This window comes from Bufo bufo, chromosome 8 (genome assembly GCF_905171765.1).
Source record: "Bufo bufo chromosome 8, aBufBuf1.1, whole genome shotgun sequence".
Taxonomy (NCBI): Eukaryota; Metazoa; Chordata; class Amphibia; order Anura; family Bufonidae; genus Bufo; species Bufo bufo.
In genome coordinates, this window is record NC_053396.1 from 97,276,588 (window position 1) to 97,301,719 (window position 25,132).

Below are 25,132 nucleotides of genomic sequence, written 5' to 3' on the forward strand. Positions count from 1 at the left end.
ATCATAGGACCAACTAGAGTTGCATCAGGTATCGATACTTTTAGACCCGGATTGATACAATACCGGGTCTTACTATTTAAAGTGTAACAGTCATGTTTTTATAAAAAATAAAACAATTTTAGCATATGTTACTGCTGCAGCAGCATTATGCATAAAGCAATCTTTAGTTTCTTCAAATACCACTGTTTTCCTTGAGTTTTTCCCTTTTCAAGATGGCTCCTCTGCCAGTTCTCAGAGGCTAAAACTGCTTTCCCTCACTTCACAAGGGACTTTTCACACTCAGCGGTGCCCATGATATTGATTTTTTTTTTTTTGTTAAAGTATTTTTATTTAGAGGAAAAGGGGGCGATTTGAATTTTTTTAAATTTTATTTTAAACTATTTAAAAAACAATCAGATTGCAGAGGGCGGACATGCTCCAATCCGCTCCCTTGACATGTGTTAGATCGTGCAGGACAAAGGCTCTTTTGTTTACAACACACTGCCGGGTGGAAGCTTCCGCCCGGCAGGGAGTTCGGTGACGTCACCGGCTCTGATGGGCGTGCTTTAGTGCTACTGTAGCCGGTTTACAGCCCGCCCATCAGTGCTGGTGACGTCACCAAAATGCTGTAAAATGCCTTTGCCCTGCGCGATTTAGCGCAGGGCAAAGGAGAGCATCGGAGCATGAACTTATCCGATGCTGAAGTCAGGGGGGCTGCCTGGTGAAAATGGAGGTATATTCGGTTTCAGCTCTGAACCCGGACAACCCCTTTAATGTTGACCGATTATGGCTTACAGCTAATGAAAACACAAAAGTATCTTAAAAAAATTTAGAAGCTTATATAAGACCAATTAAAAAAAAAAGGATTTTTAATACAGCAATGTTTGCCTAAATTATGTACAGTATATGCACTCAGTGCTTGGTGCTACTGCATGAATTACTGTATCAATGCTGCGTGGTGCAATGGAAGTCCAGGTTGCTTTACTAGGGGCCTTCAGCTCATCTGCATTGTTGGGTCTAGGGTTGTAGCGGGTATTGCATTATCGATACTTTTGTACCGGTATCGATTAGATACTGGGATTTGACATTTACCAATACTAGGCTGAACTACTGCACAGCCTAGTATCAGAGAACATGGCGTGTGCTGCTCTCAGCATGCACCATGTTCCCTCAGCAGTACAGGGGAGAAGGAGTCTCTCCCTCCCTCTCTGTGCCTCTGCTGCCAATGAGGAGAGAGGGGAGGGGCTGTGGCCACTGCGCCACCAACGATGATAACTCACCCATTAATACAAATACAGGAGGCAGTTGCGGCACCTGAGGGGTTAGCTGCCGCGGATCACAGCTACCTCTCAGAGGTCGGGTGCTGGCTATATGATTCTGCCGCCGGCAGTGTGCCTTCTCTTCAAACAGCTGATCGGTGGGGGTGCCGGGCGTCAGACTCCAGCCGATCTGATATTGATGACCTATCCTGAGGATAGGTCATGAATAAATATACCTTAGACAACCCCTTTAAGTATAAATCACTCCCTTTCCTTATTTTACATATAAAATATATAAATAAACATACTACAACACCCAAAAAACTGCAAACTAAAAGTGCATCTAAAAAAATAAAAAATCTCCTATGCGGTGAACGCCGTAACAGATACTTTAATTGGATTTGATCTGCTCAAAGGACATGTAAGCGCCGGATGTCACCTCACAGGCTGAGAGGCCAGGGCTCCGTGGGGTGCCGAGAGTCTGAGGAAAGGTCATCGATATATCTGACCTCCGCTAGTCTGATATTGATGACATAATCCAGAGAATAGATCATCAATATCATGACATTGCACAACCCCTTCAATATCTTAAAGGGTGTATTAGACTGGCAGACTTTCTGACAGATGATCGCTAACGAGCATTCCTATGAACGCTAGTTAGCAATCATCTGGCAGTATAATACTGCCTCCAAATGCCCGATGAACGAGCAAACTCATTCATCAGGAAATTGTGATTTTTAGGCCACAGTTGGCGCGGTTTAATAACGATCTGCCGCCGACGCACTGCTGCCCTGCATGGAGGCATCATAGTGCTTGACAACCAGTGCTAGTGCTTGAACCAAAATGTGATTAAAATGAGACACTAATCTTAAAAATTAGCCAATATATTTTTGGCTAATTGAATCATTGGACAATCAGCTCCCCAGGCCCTTTGTCCAGGGAGCGTGTGTTATTAAATCGTACTTTAAGTAGAAATTTATAAAGTTAAGCATTCTTAACCTTCTGACCCAAATTCTCAGTCAAATCATTCAAAGGTGTAGAGAGTGCCGAATGTAAGTGAAAATACCTAAACCAAGATAGATTAACTGTATTTTCTCTTTGTGGTAACTCCAAGAACTGCAGTATATCTCCATTCCTCGCCACATGTGCAACATACAAAATACTATTTTTTGGCCAATACTGATCCCCAGCCAGTTCATCAAAAGACTGTAAATACTGATTATGCCAAAGGGGCGTACAACAGAAATCCCTTTATTCCCAACCATCCTCTAATGGTACCCCAGGACTTAGTAAATGGCTTTCTAGCCTCTCTATAGTCCTGTTTGACATTAATCGCCCAGATTCCAATAAAGTAAACCTATTGTCATAACGATCTCCTCACCAAGGTCCTACAGAGTAGACTTTTCTCCCATTCACAATATAGCAGTAGCTGTGCAGCTATAAAGTAGTCCGTGAAATAGGGAAGGTTTAGCCCTCCCTGTTCCATCGACTTCTAGAGATATTCCAGTTCAAGTAAATTAATAATTCTCAATTTAAATAACTTGTCCTCAATCCATATTGGGGAATTCCTAAGGAGAGAGAGGAGTTGGGGTAAAATCACCATCTTCACTAGGTATATTCTATAAGCTCTAGATAAGGGAAGTCGGAGCCATATTGTAATTTTTTACCTCAATTTACTTATCAATAGAATCAAATTGAGCTGTAAAAAAAATATATATATATATATATATATATATATATATATATATATATATATATATATATATATATATATATATATATATATTTTCGATCTCAGGGGATATCATCATACCCAGATATTCAACATACTCAGACACCTCACTGGGAAGTTCAAATCTATCTACAAGCATAAGAGTGGTTTTTGACCAATTAATATCAAGACCCGAAACTTCACCAAAGGAGTTAACTATTCAAATAATTTTGTTAGTATGATAAAAAATAAATAAAAAAAAAAACACATCATCTGCATATAAAGAAATATGTTGTCTACTCCTAGTGTCCCAAACCCTTCAATCCTGGGGTCTTGCCTAACCCTAGCAGCAAGAGGCTCAATATAAATATCGAATAGTAGTGGAGAGAGTGGGCAACCTAGACGGGTACCTCTATTCAAAGAAATACTCCTTGTCAGGCACTAGGAGACTTCTACAGAAGCTTAATCATATTTATAAACCTAATACCAAATCCCATTTTCTCCAACACCTTCCAGAGGAATCTCCACTCCACCCGGTCAAAAGCCTTAGAGGCATCTAAGGACAGGATGGAGCGAGAGACGACCCCTCCCCCCTGGAAGACTGTATATTTGCAAACAAGTGATGCAAATTATAATGAGTACCCTTATTAGGAATAAACCCATTTTGATCAGGGTGTATAATTGATGATAACCTTGCAGTCAGAATCCTTGAAATAAGCTTCTCATCTGTATTTAATAGGGAAATCAGCCTATATGACCCCATATCTAAGGGATCCTTGCCCTTTTTCAATATAAATGTTATTACAGCTTCTGTCATGGATTCCGGGAGCCTACCATTCTCCAAAGATTCAATGAATACCCTCCCTATATTTACCATAGGGGAGGCGTTTCCCACACAAGCCTTTATTGAAGCCTCTATCTCCTGCAAGGAAAAGTCAGCATCAAGAAATTCTCTTTGGGTATCTGTAAGGGCTGGTAGAGAGATGGAATCCAAATATGAATCAATCAATTCGGAAATATTATCGGATTCCAAGAAATACTTCAAAAAAGCTTCCTTTTAGCGATCTTGATCTTTAATAAATTATACCTTGGGATGAGCGAATACTAACTTTTTTTTGTTTCCCTGGACGACCAGATTCAGAGAAATATTTTTTGTCCACAAAAAAAACAAAAAAACCTCTGCTGGGCCTTATCAAAGAGAAAATCAGAATACACCTGACTAGCACATTCTGTATAATTTCCCTATTTTCTTCCTAAAAAATTCATTCAAACCAACTAATGCTGCTTCTTTTAAATCCCTCTTTCATACCATGCCCCTTTTCTTAAGTTGGAGATGTGACTAACAAATACCCCCACTCATAAAGGCCTTGAATGCATCCCATAACAACTGGATTTTTGCCGAGTTATAATTACTATCCCCGAAGAACACAATCCCGTTTTATCAATTCATGATTATCCATTATAGAGATGCAATGGGGGTTCAATCTAAATGGGGGTCTTACCCTATACTTCTTATCCACCATGCATAACTCGAGAGAAAGGTACATGGAGACCTTGCCTCTTATTTGAGATATATAAAACGGATGAAATATATGTCTATCCTAGACATGGAGTTTCCAGATTTACTTACGCAAGAATAGGCTCTTATCCCCGGGTTGTCCGGGACCAAATGTTTAAAAAAAAAAAAAACACTTGTTTACTCACAATGTACATCTAAATAAAGGTGCCTCCTTATATTTTCAGCTATTTTCGCCACTTCTATGAGGCGCCAACGGTCCCCCACTCATTGTTTATCTTTACCTGACTTCCGGCTGCACTGCCCTGTGGGTCCTGGGGCAGCGCAGCAATCAGGTGGTTACAGCTGCCTCTCTGCTCCGCTGTAACTCCGCCCCCTCATCAATATTCACCCCCATTCATTCTAAAGTTCCTTGCCCGGTGACATCAGCGGGTCACCCTAGTTATCGCCCCTCCTGCCCCTATGCGCCAGTGACGTCCCCGGCTCCCTGAGCAGCGGAAGAGGAAGCTTTGCTTGCCTGCAAAGGACCCGGTACGTCAATGAGGAGAAGGAAACAGCAACTTCCGGCCATGAATTTCAAAGATGAAAGCGGGACTGCAGAAATCTGTGCCAAAGGTACTACATGCATGTATGTAATGTGTATGCCACACTTATACTATTAGAGCAATGTCCCCAAACCCGGACCAAACCTTTAAGTCCGGCTCTTCCAGATAGAATTAAAAAAAAAAAAAAAGGGGGGGGGGGGTGGAGGTCGTGGGGAGGAAGCAAAACTGGAAATTAATAATAATAAATAATAACAACAATAACAATATTATTATTAATAATAATAATAAAGCAACATTTTATCCAAGGCAACACAGACACGGATTCAGTGGTAGAATCAGGAGAACAACAGGCAGGACAGACTATAGAGAAAGCGAGGACAAGCAAATACCTCGTTGTCAGCACAAGGGTCGAGGAGGCAGATGCAGAGAACGGGAGAGAGGTGGATTAGACATGGAAGCAGGGAGGAACACTAGGCCAAATCACATCAAGCCTCCATTCAGAGACCGGCAATGAGCAGAGGAGCGGAAAGTAGAGGAGCCAGGAAGAGCCAGACGGAACCAGGTGCGTCAGCCATCCACGGAGTACTGACCAAGCATCCGGTGCTCACAGTCAGAAGGTCCAGCCGAGTACATCACCTCAGAAGCAGATCCATCACGCGGGCAGAGCACGGCATGGTAAGAAGAGAGGCGCGACGCAGCCTACCTATGTCATCACGTCAACCACACAACCCATGTTACGGGTTTCTCTTCATCACTAGGCTTTATTCTAGGCCGCTGGGTTTGAGGAAGTAGAGTAGCCAGTACAGGAAGTAGAAACACACACACACACACACACACATAGCCCAAAAAAATCCTTTAGCTTTGAATATGGCATGCATTCGCTGTGGCATTGTTTCACAAGATTTATTTCCATCCAGAGTTGCATTAATTTTTCACCAAGATCTTGCATTGATGATGGTAGAGTCTGACTGCTGCGCAAAGCCTTCTCCAGCTTTGATGCATCCTGGCATTGTCATCTTGGAATATGCCCGTGCCATCAGGGAAGAAAAAATCTATTGATGGAATAACCTGGGCATTCAGTATGTTCAGGTAGTCAGCTGACCTCATTCTTGGAGCACATACTGTTGCTGAACCTAGACCTGACCAACTGCAGCAACCCCAGATCATTGGCACTGCCCCCACAGGCTTGTACAGTAGGCACTAGGCATGATGGGTGCATCACTTCATCTGCCCTCTTCTTACCCGGATGTGCCCATCACTCTGGAACAGGGTAAATCTGGACTCATCAGACCACATGACCTTCTTCCATTGCTCCAGAGTCCAAACTTTATGCTCCCTAGCAAACTTAAGCCTTTTTTTCTGGTTTGCCTCACTGATTAGGGTTATTCTTTTATGGCTACACAACTGTTCAGTCCAAATCCCTTGAGTTCCCTTTGCATTGTGCGTGTGGAAATGCTCTTACTTTCACTATTAAACATAGCCCTGAGTTCTACTGTTTTTCTTCCATTTGATTTCAAACGTTTGATTTCAAAAGTGATTGCCGATTACGATCATTCAGGATTTTTTTTCCCGCCACATTTCTTCCTCGAATACGATGGCTCCCCACTATCCTTACAGTTTTTAATAATGCGTTGGACAGTTCTTAACCCAATTTTAGTACTTTCTGCAATCTCCTTAGATGTTTTCACTGCTTGATGCATGCCAATGATTTGACCCTTCTCAAACAGACTAACATCTTTTCCACGACCACAAGAAGCGTCTTTCGACATGGTTGTTTAAGAAATGAGAAGCAACTCATTGCACCAGTTGGGGTTAAATAACTTGTTGCCAGCTGAAAGATAAAATCGCCCATGCAGTTTTAACCGTAACTTATTCAGCCACAGTGAGGCAACGTTTCGGCTGGAACACAGAGCCTTTCTCAAGCAAGTATGCTTGAGAAAGGCTCTGTTCGTGCCGAAACGTTGCCTCACTTTATTACGGTTTTCTATTTGGAAGTGCTGTCCGTTTCTGGATTTGGAGTCACACTCAAAATTAAAGTGGAAAAACACACTACAGGCTGATCCAACTTTGATGTAATGTCCTTAAAACAAGTCAAAATGGGGCTCAGTAGTGTGTGTGGCCTCCATGTGCCTGTATGACCTCCCTACAACGCCTGTGCATGCTCCTGATGAGGTGGCGGACGGTCTCCTGAGGGATCTCCTGTACTAAAGAATCTGCCAACTCCTGGACAGTCTGTGGTGCAACGTCACGTTGGTAGATAGAGCGAGACATGATGTCCCAGATGTGCTCAATTGGATTCAGGTCTGGGGAACGGGCGGGCCAGTCCATAGCATCAATGCCTTCGTCTTGCAGGAACTGCTGACACACTCCAGCCACATGAGGTCTAGCATTGTCTTGCATTAGGAGGAACCCAGGGCCAACCGCACCAGCATATGGTCTCACAAGGGGTCTGAGGATCTCATCTCGGTACCTAATGGCAGTCAGGCTACCTCTGGCTGTGCAGCCCTCCAAAGAAATGCCACCCCACACCATTACTGACCCAATGCCAAACCGGTCATGCTGGAGGATGTTGCAGGCAGCAGAACGTTCTCCACGGCGTCTCCAGACTCTGTCACGTCTGTCACATGTGCTAAGTGTGAACCTGCTTTCATCTGTGAAGAGCACAGGGCGCCAGTGGCGAATTTGCCAATCTTGGTGTTCTCTGGCAAATGCCAAACGTCCTGCACGGTGTTGGGCTGTAAGCACAACCCCCACCTGTGGACGTCGGGCCCTCATGTCACCCTCATGGAGTCTGTTTCTGACCGTTTGAGCAGACACATGCACATTTGTGGCCTACTGGAGGTCATTTTGCAGGGCTCTGGCAGTGCTCCTCCTGTTCCTCCTTGCACAAAGGCGGAGGTAGCGGTCCTTCTGCTGGGTTGTTGCCCTCCTACGGCCTCCTCCACGTCTCCTGATGTACTGGCCTGTCTCCTGGTAACGCCTCATGCTCTGGACACTACGCTGACAGACACAGCAAACCTTCTTGCCACAGCTCGCATTGATGTGCCATCCTGGATAAGCTGCACTACCTGAGCCACTTGTGTGGGTTGTAGACTCCGTCTCATGCTACCACTAGAGTGAAAGCACCGCCAGCATTCATAAGTGATCAAAACATCAGCCAGGAAGCATAGGAACTGAGAAGTGGTCTGTGGTCACCACCTGCAGAACCACTCCTTTATTGGGGGTGTCTTGCTAATTGCCTATAATTTCCACCTGTTGTCTATCCCATTTGCACAACTGCATGTGAAATTGATTGTCACTCAGTGTTGCTTCCTAAGTGGACAGTTTGATTTCACAGAAGTGTGATTGACTTGGAGTTACATTGTGTTTAGGTGTTCCCTTTATTTTTTTGAGCAGTGTAAAAATATGTGTATGTATATATATATATATATATATATATATATATATATATATATATATATACACACATATTGGCTTCCTGCTCCAATGGCCTGGCAGAAGCATTGATGTATGCTGTTTAACGCCTTAGATGCCACTGCCAATAGCGACCACAGCATCTAAGTGATTTAGAGACAGGGCACTCCCTGTTTCCCATTGGCAACCCGCAAACGGGGTGCAGATGCCTTCGCATGGCAGCCTAAGCCTAATGAAGGCTGCCTGCAGTTGTATGCCCACCAGGCTGTGCCTCTCTGACACATATTGATGGTGCATGTCAATATAGCACTGACAGTAATACACTGTACAGCATGAACAGTACAGTGTGATATAGAAGCAATCAGAAGATTGCCTGTTGAAGTCCCCTTGTGGGACTAGTAAATGGTTAAAAAAAAAGTAGTTTTTTTTAAAAAAAAAAAAAGGCTTTTCAACCCCAAAAAATTTAAAATTTGCAAAAATATAAGCCCCCTCTAGATTTTTGACATCTCCGTGTCCGCACTACACATTTATCAAGCTAAAAAACAAAACAAAAAAAAAAATGTTTTTTGGCCATCAGGAGCCTTCTTCAAGACGCCTACTGGAAGACAGCAGCAGACAGATAAAGCTCACCTCAAAAAAACTGGCTAGGGCAGCACTAAAGCGCACCCATTAGTGCCAGTGACGTCACAGGGAACACTACAGCCCTTTCCCTGTGCTATACATTGCAGGGCAAGAGAGCATCGGAGCATGAAATGCTAATCTCAAAGGGGATACATCAGAGTTTAGCTCTTAACCAGGACAGCCCCTTTAATTTAAAGGAAACTGCAGGCAGCATGTTATAGAGCAGGAGGAGCTGAGCAGATTGCTATATAGTTTTATGGGAAAAGAGTCAGGAAAACTTGCAGTTTCTACATGTAAATTCTTGCTCATTCTGGGCTTTGAAGTCAAGGAGGCGGTCCCATCAGTGATTGACAGCCTTCACTCTGACTGTGTACAGAGATGGCTGTCAATCACTGATAGGGCCACCTCCATGACTTCAGAGCCCAGATATAAATGTATAAATTACAAGTTACACTTTTCCCATAATCCTGAACATGAATCTGCCCAGCGCCTTCTGCTCGATAGGATGCTGCCTGTAGCTTACATTGCATTTTTATGGTGACAGGTTCCCAGCTCTGAACCCGGTCAACCCCTTTAAGAGACATCCAAGATGGGCTGAGTTCGTGCCGATTCAGCCGTGCACTTGGGACCTCAGGGTACGGCCAGCAGACACTCCACACCTAATTAGCATGGGAGTGTTTTTCTAATTTCATTTTCAAAAGAGTGCATACGTGTTACAGCGTGGTAGGAACAGTTTAGCGGGGGCAATTGCCTATGCTAGTTCATTTATTTATGAAGTAGCAAATAACACAATGTTCATACATGAGCTCCAAATTGTGCTCCAATCCTTTTCTCACACCATTAGTGCCCTCTCTGCCCAGAAGGTTTCTATGGACAGGTCCTGTGTAGAGCACCCAACAGGAATAAACATGGTATAAGTGACAGGACCCACTGGGTTCCATGACACGTCATATACAGGGCAGCACGGTGGCTCAGTGGTCAGCACTGGTTCGAATCCGACTAAGGACAACATCTGCATGGAGTTTGTATGCGTTTGCCTGGGTACTCCGGTTTCCTCCCACAATCCAAAGACATATTGTTAGGGAACTTATTAGCTCCACTGGGGACAGCAAGTGTTGATAATATCTGTAAAGCACTACAGACTATGTCAGCGCTATAAGAGTCATAAATAATAAAAATAAATTTCACACCACGTTTTTTTTTTTTTCCAGGGACAATATTTTTTTCTTCATTTTAGAGAAAATGGATCAGTTTGAAAAACCAATGCAAACAAACAAACTTTTAGGCTCGTTTCAGACTAGTACCAGAGATCTGGGTGAACTCTGCGTATTTGCCAGATCTCTGGCAGTTCCCATTATAGTTCATAGGGCTGAACGGAAAATGAAAAGCTTCGGGAATGACGGAATGCTAAGAGATGCGGCAGGTGGTTCCCTGCCTGAACACCCTACCGAATCTCTGAAACTAGCCGTATAATGGACCCAGCAGAACAACGGGTCCTTTGCATCAGTTTATCAACAAAAAAAAAAACTGATCAATTTCTTGCTGGTTGGAACAGAATAGACACCTGTGTTTCCCCACCAGTTATAAAAACCGACAGGAAGCTGAAGAGAGGAAACCTATGGGCTCAGGGCATACCTTTTTCTACAGAAGCCTTTCTAGTTAAATGCATTCGTTTCTTTCTAAGGTTTCTGAGTAAAAACAGGCATGTTTAATGGAGAACAAAAAAATGTAATTCCTTTATATACTATGTATACTGGGGCCTCTATAGCAGACCATATTTCGCTGGACCTAGTCTACAGAAGTGGCATCGGTATGGTGCAGACCGCACGCCTGCCAATGTCTGAAGGGTCTTCACTTACCGCCCCTGCCTTGTCGTCCGTCTCCTTCCCCTTGTCTTCTCGACCATCACCTGAAAAGCAGAACATAGATGGAGAATATGAAATCACTAATACAACTCTCCAAGGTTATAGAATCACACATTCATTTTCCTAAAAGGCGGAGTGACAAACTAAGATACGTGAGATTTACCACTCACAAACTGGCATCTAAACAAAAAAAGAATATGCAGGAATGGCAGTGGGGGGCATGGGACTACACCTGGGGAACGTCCACACGAGATGGAAAGTAAAGCAGAAATGTCAGATACGCAATTTGCAAAAACCGCAAGAAAAACCTCATGGATTGCATGTGTTTATCTGAAGAAACGGCTCTGGATTTCACCATCTTCATTACAAAAGTGTGGAATCCATAGTAGAGGTACCTACCTGCAACGCAGTTTTTTTTATGCAGGATGTTGAGAATACTTTATAGCAGGGATGCTCAACCTGCGGCCCTCCAGCTGTTGTAAAACTACAACTCCCACCATGCCCTGCTGTAGGCTGATAGCTGTTTTGCAACAGCTGGAGGGCCGCAGGTTGAGCATGCCCGCTTTATAGCATCTATGTGATAGGAGATAAAGGTCTGACAACTGGAGTCCCATGTCTGCCCTCACTGCATGTCCCCTGGACGGAGTACAGCAGCCCCTCTAAGAGGGGCCCAGCAATAACATTCATCACACCTCTCCATTGAATCCAATCCAGTCTTTTGCATCAAAAACGACATGTGTTACTCCAGCCTAAAGAACTGCAAGCCTAGCGTCCATCTTTGTTTGCTGTGCAGCTGAATACAACCCATTGTTGAGAGCAGACATCTCGGGGCCAGGCTGACTGCAAGGTTCTTCAAAGGTTCCACTGACAGGAAGCCCAGAAAGACGACCGTCTGCAATAATTACTACTGGAGCGGACATTTCTCCAGTACTAAACCCGTTAGATCAATCTAACTGCAGTAGCTTTCTATAAATGGTGTTCTTTACAAGTAATAACATTAGGGATGAGTGCTCCGTACAGTATTAGAATGTATTGGCTCCAATGAGGCGAAGTTATCGCATAATAACCTCATGAATCAATTTCTCACGAGACTTCTCGAATAACTTCGGCTCATAGGAGACCATAGATTCTACTACTGTACGGAGCGCTTGCTCCGTACAGTATTCAAAGTATTATGCGAATCGACTTCAGATGTTTCATCCGAAGTCGATTCGCTCATCCCTAATCAACATCCCAGACTACTTTACATGGAGCAATCACCTCCACTGCACGGGGTCGTCCACATGCAGATGCATTATTCCTGGGCAGCTCTGTCTTCCAGTGATCAGTTGTAACTTTATATGGGCTGATGTGTTCATACCCAATCATCAGACCGATAAACGGCTCATTTAAAGGGACCTTTGGAAACGCTTTACCCATGATGATCAGAAACTGGCCTTGTGACAATACCTTTATGGGAATTTCACTGTATATATAATATACACACATCTACTCCTCTTTAATATGCAGTATATAGATACATATGTAAAGGGAATGTGTACTCAGAAATGGAACTAATGTTTACATTAAGTCTTTATGTTCAACATATTTTTAAAGAATATTTGGTGAATAATCTGTAAGTGTATGGATCACTTTTCAGAGTTCAATTCCACACTAGTCAATGGCAAATACGCTGCTGAATTTACATATATGGGGTTTATAAAAATATATCTTTCTAGCTGAGATGTAGCTGATAATTATCTGCTGGTGGGCACAGTGTATACACGCCTTAACCACCCCATGCCAGACACATATGATAAGAACTTCCTATACACACCTGAAGGAGGTCTGGAGTTGGATTCCACATCAGCATTTTTCTCAGATGAATGGTCAGGTTGAGGAGCCTCTTTTTCCTGTGGACTAGTTTCTTGATCAGTGCTTACATTCTGGTCTACATTATGGGGCACAGAAGAGCGAGGTTTTAACATAGGCCGTAGCCTCATCCTTCTTGGAAGTGTTTGACTGGGCTGTGGTGGGTCTGCCTGCATCTCAGGAGCTTCGCCTGCTGCTTTCTCTTCTGGATCACAATTTGTGCCCTCCCCAGGTTCAGCAGCAGTCTGGCCTGGATCTCCATTTTCTTCAATACGCTTTGTCTTGTGCACCTTTGAACGTTCCACTTCAGATTTTTTGGTCATCCTTGCAGCAACAAAGACAACATCATCCTTCCCGTCACTATCTGCTGGATCTGGGAGAGATTTTTTAGTTTGAGGGTCTACATCAGAGTTTTCATCTTTTACAATCTCCTTGGACTCTGCTTTGGCCTTTTTGTTCTCCTTACTCCCCTGCTCTTCAGCCGCAGTCTCTGCAGCATCTTCCTCTTTTTGGTTGTCAGGCTCTTTATTGTCATCACTCTCCATGTCTGTGAACTAATGACTCCTGGGAATGAGCTCCAATGTCAGCTTCAGTTTGAAGGTCTCCCCTCACGTGCTTGTTGGTGTCTGGGATCCTGCAAGACAGGCCCCGGTCTGAAAAGAGAAAACATGAATATATTCAGAAACGTACACCCAACCAGCAAATGTAAGCGCAGCACAAGACACCGAGCAGTTCTATGAAGACAGATGTGCAGTATCCTTAGAGGAATCTTTGTACGGCACAATGACTTTTTCAAGACCTGGTTTGGGGCTACTTTAATATTAGGTAATTGTAATTCAAGCAATTTCCTTACACAACAGCATCCACGTGTTATGTAGATAGTAACACTATAGCAATGGACTTGCTTACAACCTACATATCATCGTTTACAGGGGCTCCATAGTGGAGGTTCGATTTCTCCGTCTTTTACTACTGGGGCACCAACAGCCGCAATTAAAAGACGCCTGGTCCTCATTACTTGTCAAAGTCCGGCCCAAATTATTATTATTTTTTTAAATGCATTGATTTGTCTTAGAATTTGCCGCCAGAACAGATTTAGGCTACTTTTTCTCGCGTTTGGTGCGGATCCGTCATGGATCTGCACAGACGGATCCGTCCAGATTATACAAACGCATGCATCCGTTCAGAATGGATCCGTTTGTATTCTCTTTAACATTGCCAAAACGGATCCGTCTTGAACACCATTGAAAGTCAATGGGGGACGGATCCGTTTTCTATTGTGCCAGATTGTGTCATAGAAAACGGATCCGTCCCCATTGACTTACATTGTGTGTCAGGACGGATCCGTTCGGCTCAGTTTTGTCTAACAGACACCAAAACGCTGCAAGCTTTTCGGTGTCCACCCCCAAAGCAGAACGGAGACTGAACTGATGCATTCTGAGCGGGTCCTTTTCCATTCAGAATGCATTAGGGCAAAACTGATCCGTTTTGGACCGCTTGTGAGATACCTGAACAGATCTCACTAATGGAAAGCCAAAACGCCAGTGTGAAAGTAGCCTTAGATGAGAGGGAAAAAAAAAAAGTTACTTCTGATACTAAACCAGAGATTAATGCAGCATAAAAGGGCCTATTAGACGGAGCGGTAAATCCTTTGTTTTCTATGGATTGGAGAAATCGGCCCGACAATGATCATCTTCATGCCCCCTCGTCTAATCAGAAACCTGGCAGCCAGTTAAATGCTCTAGGAGTGAACGAGCAATGATTGCAATAATAGGCAAACAGCAAAAAGTATTTCATGAACCTTGTTACAGGCAACTGTACGTCTCTTAAAGGGGTTAACCGACTCCTTGTAAGTGAGGACCCCCTGCCAATCAGCGGTTTGAGAAGGCCTCAGAGCTGCAGCCCTCTCAGCTTACCCTAGGCCAGTGACATCACAACCATCGGTCACATGGCCGAGGGGCAGCTCAGCCCCATTCACTTCAAGCTAATGGCATTTATCATGTACAGAATGTTAATACAAGGCACTTACTAATGTATTGTGATTGTCCATATTGCCTCCTTTGCTGGCTGGATTCATCTTTCCATCACATGATACACTGCTAGTATCCAGAGGTTACGACAACCCTGCAATCCAGCAGTGGTGGTCGTGCTTGCACACTATAGGAATAAGCGCCGGTCTCTATGGTGGCCGTGACCATGGGGGCTCACCTAGGCATGCATGCGCAGCAGCTCCCATGCCGGCCACCTCGTATCTCTACAGCAGCGGTGGCCGTGACCCATGGAAACGAGCAGTGTATAATGTAATGGAAAAATGAATCAAGCCAGCAAAGGAAGCAATATGGATAATAACCATACATTAGTAAGTGCCTTGTATTAACTTTCTCTACATGATAAATGCCACTTGCTGAAGTGAGACAACCCCCTTAAAATGCTAAAGATTCGCTAAATTATCGCTTCTTACGAAATATCTGCATCAAATGATGATCTATCAGATTATCGGGGATGAGAGTTTCTATAAACGCTCATTTCTGAAAACCTGCTGGTCTAAATGGTGGCAGCAATCACCAGATCACCTGTCCTGTATGTGAACGCAGCCCTGCCAGACGCTCATACATCAGGAGATCGCATTGTTCGGGTGGCACAAATAATCATTGCAGATCGTGCAGTCTAAACAATGATCTTCTATGGGGACAATCGATCGCCTGTCTCCATACAGCGGAGGTGATTGCAGCCTTCATCTCCACTGATGATCGGAGCATCTGCTTGTACACACTTAGGGCTCGTTCACACTAGCGGTTTGGTTGGATCCATCATGGATCAGCAAAAATGCTTCCGTTCTGATAATACAACCATCTGCATCCATTATGAATGGATCCGGTTGTATTATGGCCTCTATAGCAATGACTGATCCGTCATGAACTCCATTGAAAGTCAATAGGGGACGGATCTGTTTTCTATTGTGTCAGAGGAAACGGATTCGTCCTCATTGACTTACATTGTGAGCCATGACGGATCCATTTTGCTCCGCACCACATTGTGGACAGAAAACCTTTGTCTGCAATGGGGACGCAACCAAACACAACGGAATGCATTCTGGTCCGTTTTGTCTCCCCCCTATTAAGATCCTATGATGGGTCTCAATAGCGGAAAGGGAAAGTGCAAGTGTGAAAGTAGCCTTACAGACTGATAAAACTACCTCCCTTGCTGCGCCTCACCACTGCTTCAAAGGGAAAATGACTGACTGGCAAGGAGGCTTGAGTGACTACTGTATCAGAGGTCGCAATAACGCCTGTACAGGCAGTTTTACTCTCTATGAATACGTCTGATGCGTATGAATACGCACGATAATGTCACTGCCATTCATGAGCGCACTGAGCGCTGTGAACGGCACAGGCAGCACAGCAATCCAATCACAAAGCTCCTCACAGTACAGAGCTTTGTTTTTAGAGAGGAGGCTGCTGATTTGTCAGTATCAACAGGCTGCCGTGCCATTCGCCGATCCTCTCACAACCCCCTTCTCCCACGCGGAACACACAGCAGCAGCCATTCCGCGCCACTGCCGGCTGCTGAAGGAAAAGCATGGCGGGAATGGAGCCTCTGCGGAGCAAAGACAGTGAGAGAAGTGTCAGGCTTGTGCCCAGGTGATGCCACCCCAGAAGTGCCCTGCAGGCTTCTATCTGCTGATGGGAGCTCCATGTGGAGGTGTATCAATGGAAAACTAATAGCCAAGAGGCTAAACAAAACCCTGCGTCTTATGTTACATCAGAACTTTCATTTGATTGCTCTGATACCTACACACCAAAAGGAAAACAAGAATTTAAAAAAAAACTGCTGTTTCTTTAGATGACCTTGTGTTGATAGTAGTGTTAATAGAGTCTCAAGGGTCTATAAAAGCAGGTACCCTACTTTTATAAGCCTTTAGGACTCTAGTAACACTACTATCAACTTAAGGTCAAAAATTATTTTTTTCCTTTTGGTGTTTAGGTATCAGAGCAATCAAATGAAACCACCAGACCCCCCCACTGCTCCCAGCCACAACCACCAGACCCCCCCACTGCTCCCAGCCACAACCACCAGACCCCCCCACTGCTCCCAGCCACAACCACCAGACCCCCCCACTGCTCCCAGCCACAACCACCAGCCCCCCCCACTGCTCCCAGCCACAACCACCAGACCCCCCCACTGCTCCCAGCCACAACCACCAGACCCCCCCACTGCTCCCAGCCACAACCACCAGACCCCCCCCCCCACTGCTCCCAGCCACAACCACCAGACCCCCCCCCCCACTGCTCCCAGCCACAACCACCAGACCCCCCCCCCCACTGCTCCCAGCCACAACCACCAGACCCCCCCACTGCTGCCAGCCACAACCACCAGACCCCCCCACTGCTCCCAGCCACAACCACCAGACCCCCCCACTGCTCCCAGCCACAACCACCAGACCCCCCCCACTGCTGCCAGCCACAACCACCAGACCCCCCCCACTGCTGCCAGCCACAACCACCAGACCCCCCCCACTGCTGCCAGCCACAACCACCAGACCCCCCCCACTGCTGCCAGCCACAACCACCAGACCCCCCCCCACTGCTCCCAGCCACAACCACCAGACCCCCCCCCCACTGCTCCCAGCCACAACCACCAGACCCCCCCCCCACTGCTCCCAGCCACAACCACCAGACCCCCCCCCACTGCTCCCAGCCACAACCACCAGACCCCCCCCCCCACTGCTCCCAGCCACAACCACCAGACCCCCCCCCCCCACTGCTCCCAGCCACAACCACCAGACCCCCCACTGCTCCCAGCCACAACCACCAGACCCCCCACTGCTCCCAGCCACAACCACCAGACCCCCCACTGCTCCCAGCCACAACCACCAGACCCCCCACTGCTCCCAGCCACAACCACCAGACCCCCCACTGCTCCCAGCCACAACCACCAGACGTCCCTGTTCAATTCTTATTGCATTGAGTTTTGCACAGTCTACTGCTCCGATCCCTAGCTGACAGATTTGGTGCTTAAAGAAAGGTAGGGATTTAGTCTTCTGAGAGAGAAATTTAAAATGGTCAAAATAGGCTATTTCTGCATGGAAGACATAATAGAGTTATATAAGCCTACGTAATAAATAAATATAATGGAAAAGATGGGCAGCACTCCAAAAAGTAAAAAAAATACAAAAATCTTTATTTACCCCAGTGGGAAATGCGACGTTTCGGCTCTAGACAGGAGCCTTCCTCAAGGCTTGAGGAAGGCTCCTGTCTAGAGCCGAAACATCGCATTTCCCACTGGGGTAAATAAAGATTTTTGTATTTTTTACTTTTTGGAGTGCTACCCATCTTTTCCATTTTGTATTTTTGGATTGGCTTCAATCCGTTTTGGGCTGTTGCACCCACCAGCTTGCATCAGGGACGGTGCTGCCACTGTTTTTTCTTTTTTTGTGAATATATATCTCCAATTTCCATACTCCTCCTCAGCTAAAAAAAAAAAAAATACTCCTCAAAAATGGTCAGAGGAGTATTTTTACTCTTCTGGAAAAAATGTAGTGCGACCTCTGTGTATAATATATTGTATGTTTTGGGGTGTCAGGAGGCACGCTGGGGGCTCAATATCAGACACTGACCTCTGGGAGAACGGGGTCTCCTGGTATTCTTAGTGAACGGTGCCGAGGATGCATATGCAAGACCACCGTGCCACTCATTTGTATGGGACTGCCATATATAGCCCCCTGCTATCTTCATCAGTCCCATACAAGTCAGTGTCGCAGTGGTCATGCACGTGCACTATAAATGTCATCAATTAGAAAGCCCTTTTAATCACAGGAGAATGTTAAAGGGGTTGTCCTATCTCAGACATTGGGGGAATATCGCTAGGATTAGTCCCAAAGTGTGATAGGTGCGGGTCCCACACCTACTTAGAACAGAGCCAGCAAAGTAGTGCGTGGCCACCCTCCATTCATTCCTATGGGAGCACCCAAAATAGCCCAGGACTGGCTTGGTCATTTCCATCAGCCCCACAGAAGTAAATGGAGCGATGGCTGCGCTTGCGCGGTGCACCTCCCATTCATTTCAATGGTATTTCCGAAAATAGCCGCTTGGCTATATTCTGCACTGCCATAGGAACAAATGGAGGGCGGCCGCGCACGTACGGTGCACCCTCCAGGACTTTGCCGGCTCTGTTATAAGTATTGGCGCATCTCTGAGAGGTGGGACCCGCACCTATCAGACATTGGGGACATATCCTAGCCATATGCCCCCAATATCTGAGATGGGACAACCCCTTTAACCCCTTAAGGACTCAGCCCTATTTCACCTTAAGGACTTGGCCATTTTTTGCAAATCTGACCAGAGTCACTTTAAGTGCTCATAACTTTAAAACGCTTTGACTTATCCAGGCCATTCTGAGACTGTTTTTTCGTCACATATTGTACTTCATGACACTGGTAAAATGGAGTAAAAAAAAATCATTTTTATTTATAAAAAAATACCAAATTTACCAATTGTTTTAAAGAAATTGCAAATTTCCAAGTTTCAATTTCTCTACTTCTATAATACATAGTAATACCTCAAAAATTGTTATTACTTTACATTCCCCATATGTCTACTTCATGTTTGGATCATTTTGGGAATGATATTTTATTTTTTGGGGATGTTACAAGGCTTAGAAATTTAGAAGCAAATCTTGAAATCTTTCAGAAATTTTCAAAAACCCAATTTTTAGGGACCAGTTCAGGTCTGAAGTCACTTTGCGAGGCTTACATAATAAAAACCACCCAAAAATGACCCCATTTCTAGAAACTACACCCCTCAAGGTATTCAAAACTGATTTTACAAACGTCGTTAACCCTTTAGGTGTTCCACAAGAGTTATTGGCAAATGGAGATGAAATTTCAGAATGTAAATTTTTGGGCAAATTTTCCATTTTAATCCATTTTTCCCAGTGTCATGAAGTACACTGGGATATAATTTTAAGCATGTGCGATATGCGATATATATTGCGATATATTGTTTTCTATATTGGGGGTGTTTAAACTTTTTTTTTTACTTTTTATTTAATAACTATTAGCCTCCTTAAGGGCTAGAACCCTTGTCATATTCACCCTAATAGAGCTCTATTAGGGTGAATAGGACTTTGCACTCTCCCTGCTGCCCTGTGCACACAACAGCAGGGAGCTGACCATGGCAGCCTCTGATCTGCTCCCCCCCCCCCAGCCTCTGATCTGCTCCCCCCCCCAGCCTCTGATCTGCTCCCCCCCCCCCCGCCTCTGATCTGCTCCCCCCCCCCCCAGCCTCTGATCTGCCCCCCCCCCCCCCAGCCTCTGATCTGCTCCCCCCCCCCCAGCCTCTGATCTGCTCCCCCCCCCCCCAGCCTCTGATCTGCTCCCCCCCCCCCCAGCCTCTGATCTGCTCCCCCCCCCCCAGCCTCTGATCTGCCCCCCCCCCCCAGCCTCTGATCTGCTCCCCCCCCCCAGCCTCTGATCTGCTCCCCCCCCCCAGCCTCTGATCTGCTCCCCCCCCCCAGCCTCTGATCTGCTCCCCCCCCCCAGCCTCTGATCTGCTCCCCCCCCCCAGCCTCTGATCTGCTCCCCCCCCCCAGCCTCTGATCTGCTCCCCCCCCCCAGCCTCTGATCTGCTCCCCCCCCAGCCTCTGATCTGCTCCCCCCCCCAGCCTCTGATCTGCTCCCCCCCCCCAGCCTCTGATCTGCTCCCCCCCCCCAGCCTCGGATCTGCTCCCCCCCCCCAGCCTCTGATCTGCTCCCCCCCCCCCAGCCTCTGATCTGCTCCCCCCCCCCAGCCTCTGATCTGCTCCCCCCCCCCAGCCTCTGATCTGCTCCCCCCCCCCAGCCTCTGATCTGCTCCCCCCCCCCAGCCTCTGATCTGCTCCCCCCCCCCAGCCTCTGATCTGCTCCCCCCCCCAGCCTCTGATCTGCTCCCCCTATGGTAACTCAAACCCACCCCCCCCTCCTTCCCCAGTATTAATCATTGGTGGCAGTGGCCACAGGGTCCCCCTGCTCCCCCCCCCCCCTAGTTCATTGATGGCAGTGGGCAGTTCCGATCGGAGTCCCAGCAGTGTAATGCTGGGGCTCCGATCGGTTACCATGGTAGCCAGGACGCTACTGAAGTCCTGGCTGCGATGGTATGTTAGTGAGCAGCATTATACTCACGTGCGCCGTGGCCGCTCCTTCTTCTCATAGGTCTGTGCGGCGCATTGCTAATGCTATAAGCATTAGCAATGCGCCGCACAGACAGAAGAAGGAGCGCCCGGCAGCCACGGCACACGTGAGTATAATGCTGCTCACTAACATACCATCGCAGCCAGGACTTCAGTAGCGTCCTGGCTGCTATGGTAACCGATCGGAGCCCCAGCATTACACTGCTGGGACTCCGATCGGAACTGCCCACTGCCATCAATGAACTAGGGGGGGGAGGAGGGGGACCCTGTGGGATATGGCCGGCCACAGCCCCTCCCCTCCTCCTCCTACTCTGTCCTCTCCTCATTGGTGTTCAGCGGCAGCCGCGCACAGTGGGGAGGGACTCCCTCTTTCTCCCTCCACTGTGCCGGCCGGCGGGCTCAGGAGTAAATGGTGCGCGCAGAGAGCGCAATCATATCGCGGTCCGGCGATATAGCGTAAATCCATATCGTGGCCCAAATTTATATCGCATATCGCCTATACCGCCCACCCCTAGTTAACAGCCAAACAAAACTCAATATTTATGGCACTAATTCTGTAGTTTACAGAAACACTCCATATGTGGTCGTAAACCGCTGTACGGGCACACGGCAGGACACAGAAGGAAAGGAATGCCATACGGTTTTTGGAAGGCAGGTTTTGCTGGACTTTTTTTTGACACCATGTCCCATTTGAAGCCCCCCATTTTAGAAACTACGGGATAGGGTGGCAGTTTTGTTGGTACTAGTTTAGGGTACATATGATTTTTGGTTGCTCTATATTACACTTTTTGTGAGGCAAGGTAACAAGAAATAGCTGTTTTGGCACCGTTTTTTTTTTTTTGTTATTTATAACATTCATCTGAGGGGTTAGGTCATGTGATATTTTTATAGAGCCGGTCGATACGGACGCGGCAATACCTTTTATGTATACTTTTTTTATTTATGCAAGTTTTACACAATAATATCATTTTTGAAACAAAAAAAAAAAAAAAGGATGTTTTACTGGCTCCATATTCTGAGCCATAGTTTTTTTGGGCGATTGTCTCAGATAGGGGCTAATTTTTTGCGGGATGAGGTGACGGTTAGATTGGTACTATTTTGGTGGGCAAACGCCTTTTTGATCGCTTGCTGTTGTACTTTTTGTGATGTAAGGTGACAAAAATGGTTTATTTAGCACAGTTTTTATTTTTTATGGTGTTCATCTGAGGGGTTAGGTCATGTGATGTGTATAGAGCCGGTCGATACGGACGCGGCGATACCCAATATGTATACTTTCTCCCCCCCCCCCCTATTTTTTACCAATTTTTTTTAACTTTATTTGGGGAAAATGAAGTTTTTGTTTATTTTTACTTGAAACTTAATTTTTTTTGGGGGGGGACTTTATTTTTTATTTATTTTTTGTCCCACTTTGGGACTTGAACTTTTGGGGGTCTAATCCCTTTTACAATGCATTCCAATACTTCTGTATTGGAATGCATTGGCTGTATGAGTAATACAGTGAGTATTACTCATACAGCTTCCGGCTTGTGAGATTCAGGGGGCTGGATCTCACAGGCTCGTCACCGGACAGCAGCGCAGATGCGTAAGGAAGGCATCGCGCTGTCTTCCATGCTATCGGGTCCCCCCTACAGCCGCATGGGGACCCGATGGCATCCTGTTCCGATTAACCCACGCCGCAAAACCGGATACGTTTTCCGGAACATTTGGGGCCAGACCCGGCATTAATGCATTTCAATGAAAAATTGCAAGTGTTCCGGAATTTTGGACGGAGAAAATACAGCTGCATGCTCCGGTCAAATAACTTAAGAGTGACTGAACTGAAGACATCCTGAACGGATTGCTCTCCATTCAGAATGCATTAGGATAAAACTGATCAGTTCTTTTCCGGTATTGAGCCCCTAGGACGGAACTCAATACCGGAAAAGTTTAAAGCAAATGTGAAAGTACCTTAACTAATGAACTGTGATTGTCCATATTGCTTCCTTTGCTGGCTGGATTAATTTTTCCATCACAATATAAGCTGCTCGTTTCCAGAGGTTATGACCACCCTGCAAGCCATCAGCGGTGGTCGTACTTGTACAACATAGGAAAAGACGGAGGCCTCTCTGGTGGCCACCTTGTATCTGCGCTGCAGCAGTGGTGGTAGCCGCTAGAGACGAGCAGTGTATAATGTGATGGAAAAGAGACTCCAGCTAGCAAAGGAAGCAATATCACAATACATTAGTAAGTGCCTTGTATTCACTTTATCTACATGATAAATGCCATGTGCTGAAGTGAGACAACCCCTTTAAGGAACTCTGGATGATCCCTGCTTGCATTAACTTCGGCATAAGGCGGACTAGTTCCCATCCAGAAGGTACATCGAAGCACACCACACAAGTTAGGATCAGGGTACTTTCACACTTGTGGCAGAGGATTCCGGCAATCTGGACACAAACGGATGGCATTTGTCAGACGGATCAATCTGACAAATGCATTGAAATACCGGATCCGTCTCTCCAGTGTCACCCGGAAAAACTGATATTTTTTTTTTCATTTTTAAAGGTCTGCGCATGTGCAGACCGGTTCTGTTTTCCCCGATCCGGCACCAATACATTTCAATGAAAATGAATGCCGGATTCAGCATTCCGGCAAGTGTTCAGGATTTTTGGCCGTAGATAAAACTTTTCTCCGGCCAAAAAACGTAATAGGGACTGAACTGACGCAACCTGAACGGATTGCTCTCCATTCAAAATGCATTAGGATAAAGCTGATCAATTTTTTTCCGGTATGGAGCCGCTAGGACGGAAGTTAATACCGGAAAAGAAAACCGCTAGTGTGAAAGTGCCCTCAAGAGACACTATTGCTCAAACTGTATGAAGTTCCCAGAGCGGATATCATCTGCGCCTCAAATAAACGGGGGCGTAGCAGCGGCGTGGTCTATAGCGGGGTACCGATTACTGGGTGACCCATGTCCTGAGAGCAGCCTCTATAACATTGCACCAGCAGTAAAGCATGAGAAAACAATGGGAGATCTCTAAATCTGCAGGAAAGGTAGGTGGCCGCCAACCTATCCAGGTGACCAGTTCCATAGCAATCCATGCAGCCAGGACATGGCAGCCATAGTGGTGGTCACCCAACCTTCCCCAGAAATAGCCTAGTGAGTGGCGGTGCCCCCGGGGGCACATTCAGCACATGGGGGTCTCACACTGGATGAAAGGTGAGGTGACCACCCCAATAACACATTGTCCTGATCACACCACCTTGGCCTCACCCCCACTCTGCCCAGCCAATGCACCCCCTGGCACCATGTGGATGTTATCCAGCCCTCCCATCCTGTGCCCATGGGCCTCACCCCTCCCCCTTTTCTAAGAATCCAGGCTCCCTCTCACATGCATGTATGCCCCCAACACCCCAAACCCTGAACCCCACCCACACCTCCCCCGCACACCCTCTCCCGCCTCACACTCTGGAGATGCCCCCTCACATGTGAGCAGCACACATCCCCTGCCCCCAGCCCAAGTGGCGACACATCAGACGCCCCACCCACCTTCGGGTGTCGGGCACGTTACAGGGATCCCCTCCGGCCGGTGCCCTGCTCTCCGGGACCAGGCCAACTGTCTGCAGCACTCCTCACCCCCACTGCACAATTTGCCGCCGTGTCTCCCTCAGACCATACCTTCTCGGGCTGCGTTCCCCACCCCTTCGCGGGTGTTCGCCCAACCCCCTCGTTTTCGGACAACGTACAGTGACCACGAGCAAGCCGCGGCCGCTCTCTCGTTTCCTGCTACAGTCTCTGGCGCAGCCGCACTCTCGGGAGGTCTCAATCTCCAACGTCTCTCGCTGTCTCGCGCACTCTGCCGCTCTCTCTCAGGCGCGCCCCCGCTGCGGTCCCTTTAAGCGCGATCTCAAACCTGTAGCAGGACAAGCGCGCTTCCGAGGGCGGGGCGCGGTTAGGCAGAGGAGGCGGGGCTTAGCCCTACAGTAAGTAGCCGATAGCTCGGCCGTGGCTGTGGAGGGGCGGGCGTGGAAGCGCTGGAGAGCGCGCAGGCGCCGTGAGGCGGGCTTTTCCTTTTGATGCGGGGTGCTGGGGCCTTCTGTGGCGGTGCTGGCCAGAGAGCGGGCGGGATGTGACCCGAGGGCTGTAAGGGCCCAAAGATGAAGGTTAAACCGCCAGATTACAACAAAATATGTGTTGAGTGTCAGGCTTTATGCACACACGCAGT

At 46.7% G+C, this 25,132-nt stretch overlaps 1 protein-coding gene across 6 annotated transcripts in view; it reads right to left on the reverse strand.

Moving 5' to 3' along the window:
• ZMYM3 (zinc finger MYM-type containing 3) overlaps positions 1-24,809 on the reverse strand; it is a 93,391-nt gene extending 68,582 nt beyond the window's left edge. For 2 of the 6 annotated variants that reach the window (XM_040442326.1, XM_040442325.1), the window contains exon 1: positions 10,791-10,909. Coding sequence is in view for 4 of the 6 variants with exons in the window: in XM_040442321.1 (XP_040298255.1) it covers positions 10,905-10,954; positions 12,727-13,306 (630 nt within the window). In the remaining 2 variants the exon portion in view is untranslated. The other 4 variants (XM_040442321.1, XM_040442322.1, XM_040442323.1 and 1 more) reach the window with 4 other exon arrangements.
• Between the last annotated feature and the right edge of the window lie 323 nt (positions 24,810-25,132).